The 3,698-nt window shown below is 36.4% G+C and overlaps 1 protein-coding gene across 1 annotated transcript; it reads right to left on the bottom strand.

Annotated features, from left to right (window-relative positions):
* Positions 1–6: 6 nt before the first annotated feature.
* On the bottom strand, positions 7–3,695 carry LOC107579621 (RDS/peripherin-like protein xRDS35; the record flags this gene model as incomplete). The annotated part of the gene is made up of 4 exons (XM_016265424.1): positions 7–243; positions 2,051–2,297; positions 2,602–2,756; positions 3,489–3,695. Coding segments are annotated over 4 exons (840 nt in total), but the record flags the coding sequence as incomplete, so codon positions are not given.
* Positions 3,696–3,698: the final 3 nt, after the last annotated feature.

The following is a 3,698-nucleotide window of genomic DNA, read 5'->3' as shown; positions in this document are numbered from 1 at the left end:
ACACTTGGTCTTTTAGGCTGTGGCTGGCTTTTCTGCCTCTGGCTGTGTGTCCGGGGTCGCAGCAGATGCATCGCCCACCTGAGCAAACTGGAGGAATTTCTTCATCTTTTCTTTAGTCTCCAGCAATGTCTCCTTCACTCCCTTCTCCAGGATGTATCCCTCTGTCTCGATCTCCACATTCTCCTGTCCAATCACACCCTCCATTGCAGTCTGCAGATAGCGCAGACTCACCAGAATGGTCATCTGAAGGCAGAAGAGATATAGAGGTCAGAGTTCAAGCTCCTTTAAGACATTTTCTTCCTAAAGTAATAAGGAAAATTCTGTCATTTATACACCCTCGTTGTCATTGCAACCCTGTCTGAATTTCTCTCTTCTGTGCAACACTAAAGATGATATTCTGAAGAACATTGGGGTCCAAAACAACATCGGATTCGGACCCTAAATTTCATTGTATGGGCAACAAAACATTGAGATTTTTTATTTATTTTTTTTATTTAATTTTTTTTTTATAAATCTGTTCCACAGAAGAAAGAAAGCCATAGAGGTTTATAATGACATATATGGTAACCGCATTTTCATTTTTGGTTTTCATTTTCTTTTTTAAGAGTATTTAATTTCCTCCTTTACAAAAAATTGTGTTCCCCTGTATTATAACCACACTGTATTATAACTTATGGGGCCCAAACAACAACAAACTACACTTGAATTTATGAAGTAACAACTGATAGTATGCCATGTTAAATATCACACTTTGTAGATAGCAAAGCAAACCTACTTTTCCTGGTTCTCACAGCAGACGTTGGTTTGCTGTCTATTGGATTAGTGTATGAGAAGCAACTAATCATGCGGTTAGTGTTATAAAGCTGTGACTGTTATAAAAGCTGAGAGCGTGATGTGGTTTTGGGTTAAAGTTATTTTTATCCTTAAATAAAGAATATTGACACCTTTGAGTTCACAACCATACTGCCAGCCGTTCCGGAAACGTGTCAATATTCAGTGATGAGTGTGTGAACAGTTCGATGTGTTGAGCGCATTAGATTATACAATGTGTTATTCAAGGTTGACGCTTAAAATCATGTGGTTATTTGGGGGAGTCCTCCAAAACATTCATAATGATCCTCTGACATCAGTTTGTAGGTTAATTTGCTATGAGTTCCCATTTACCATGAGTTGCCATGAGTAAATTAAGTTCTGTAGTTATCATGATTCAACATAAATTACAGCATTCATTTTTAAGTTGTTGAATTTCTTCAGAATTACCATTCAAAGATTTTTTTAAATGTTTTAAGTTTATAAGTCTCTTATGCTTACCAATGATGCATTTATTCGATCAGTAAAAATACTGAAATATAGAACATACAGTAAAAATAGAAATATTGTAAAATTGTATTACGATTTACAAATTACATTACAATTTAAAACAACTGTTTTCTATTTGAATATACTTTAAAATGTCATTTATTTCTATGATGGCAAAGCTGTCATTGCTCCAGAGTCCAGTCTTTAGTGTCACATGATCAAATCATTCTAATATGCTGATTTGGTGCTCGAGAAACATTTCTTATTATTCTCAATGTTGGAAGTAGTTGTGCTGCTTAATATTTTTGTGGAAACGTGATACTTTTTGTCAGGATTGTTTGATGAATAGAAAATTCAAACAAACAGCATTTATTTGAAATATAAATCTTTTGTAAAGTTATACATTTCATTTTTTATTCATTTAATGCATGCAAAACTCTTACTGACCCCAAACTTTTGAATGGTAGTGTTTTGCTGACAGCAATTGTAGTCCTTATATAGCATCTTCCAAGCAACTTATAATAAATTAGGGTGTTCAGAATTCACATGAATAATTTATGTTGGTGAACAAAACACAAAAGTCCTAATACAAATGTTATTTTACTCATAAATCACAAACTTCAATTATAAATGCCCATAGGAGATTCCTGAGAGAGGCCATTACTCGGAAAAGCAAATAATTTTTTCTATTTGGACTAGGAGGATCAGTGCCTGTAATTACTACTCATTCAAGCCATTAATCAGCTCATACCTGGAGAAGAAAATCAAATAGTACGCAAGGGCCGATGGTGTTCATTAAACCCATGTAGTAGTTGACAAGGGCCTGGCGACAACCTCGGTTGTACAGGTTCAGCTCTTCACTCTGGTACTCGTAGTTGTAATGGGCAGAGTTGTCCAGGAGACTGTACTGGATACAGGGCCGCGGGGAGGTAGGGTTACAGCAGCTGAATGGGACCCCATCCAGCAGATATCGGCCATCTACGTTACTCCTCACACGACTGTCGCCAAAATGGAATAGACAGAAACATAAGACTATATATAATTTTTCTAGTTTTGTTACACTATTGATTCTGCAGCTCTCTTTATTGACTTTCTGATCAATGCATCAGGTTCATTTGGTGAGGACATTCTGTTTCGGAATATAACGTTCTAAATTCTGATTCACCTTAGAAGATAAAAGAAAGCATTTTGAGATGTTTTGCAGGGTTTTGCCTAACTATTGATACCTCTGATTCACCCTTCACCCATCACATTCAGGAGAGAGTGCAGGAGCGTGAGTTTATCTATGATTTTTGGACTCACTCTTTCACTTCTTTGGATGTGAAGTCCAGGTAGCGGTTGCTGACCCACTGCACCTCAAACCAGTCCCTGTAGTTAGTATTACCACAGCACTGGAACTCAATCTGTAAACGGTCAATAGTCTCCTTCTGGAAACAACGGCCTGGTGTGTCTGTATCCTGTAAGGGTATAGAACATCAGATAACTACTTTAAAGTTCATTAAGAGAAATATGTATGACTTGAAACCCTGCAATTCAGTTCAATTCCAAATTCTTTTGTATTCTTTGGATTTTATACTTTAGTACATTATGTTGTCCTGCCTTTGGAAATATTTGTTTGAATTAAGTATTGTCTAGTATACAAAAGGCCTCTGAAATGCCAGATTTATTCATTCATTCATTCATTTCAATATCTATAGGACTCTGCAATGCCAGATTTATTTTATTTAATTTTATTTATATATTTATTTCAATAAATATGTAAAGTACTCTGAAATCCAAATTGATTCAAATAAATAAATATCTAGCACTTAAATATCTAGCATAAGTCCAATAGTATTTTAAAAAATCTGTTGTGATTTGCATGAGAAACTCTTGTTATTTTATTTCACACATGGAGGAAATGTGTAAAATATTTCCTCCATGTGTAAAATATTTATGCACCAAAACAAGATATTATATGAGACCAGAGAGCACTATGTGAATAACACACACACACACACACACACACACCCACACATAATATATATTCATTTCATATATTCATATATATAATATGACGTGTTTGTGTGTGTGGGTGTGTGTGTGTGTGTGTGCTGTATTTCTATACTGTATATGTATGTGTAAGCGCTTTGCCTAAATTACTAAATCATATCAAATGACTTTATTCTTTTTGTCTTTCTCTCCCCAACCTTGTAGAAGCGGATGCCGTTCTTCAGCCCGATCTTCAGAGACTCCTCCAGGCTGGGCTGCAGGGCGAAGCTCAGAATCATGGCCACCAGCAGCAGGGAGGTGATGAAGACAGAGAAACAGAAGAACGGAGGAAGAAACGTCTTCCAGCGTGGGAAACGTGAGGGGTCCAGTGAGTCCTGGCAGACTTTACCAGCACAGATGTTGATGCC

The sequence above is a fragment of the Sinocyclocheilus grahami genome, unplaced genomic scaffold (genome assembly GCF_001515645.1).
Source record: "Sinocyclocheilus grahami isolate Dianchi unplaced genomic scaffold, SAMN03320097.WGS_v1.1 scaffold18643.1, whole genome shotgun sequence".
NCBI classification, from domain to species: Eukaryota; Metazoa; Chordata; class Actinopteri; order Cypriniformes; family Cyprinidae; genus Sinocyclocheilus; species Sinocyclocheilus grahami.
This window is presented reverse-complemented; position numbering and strand designations above follow the sequence as displayed.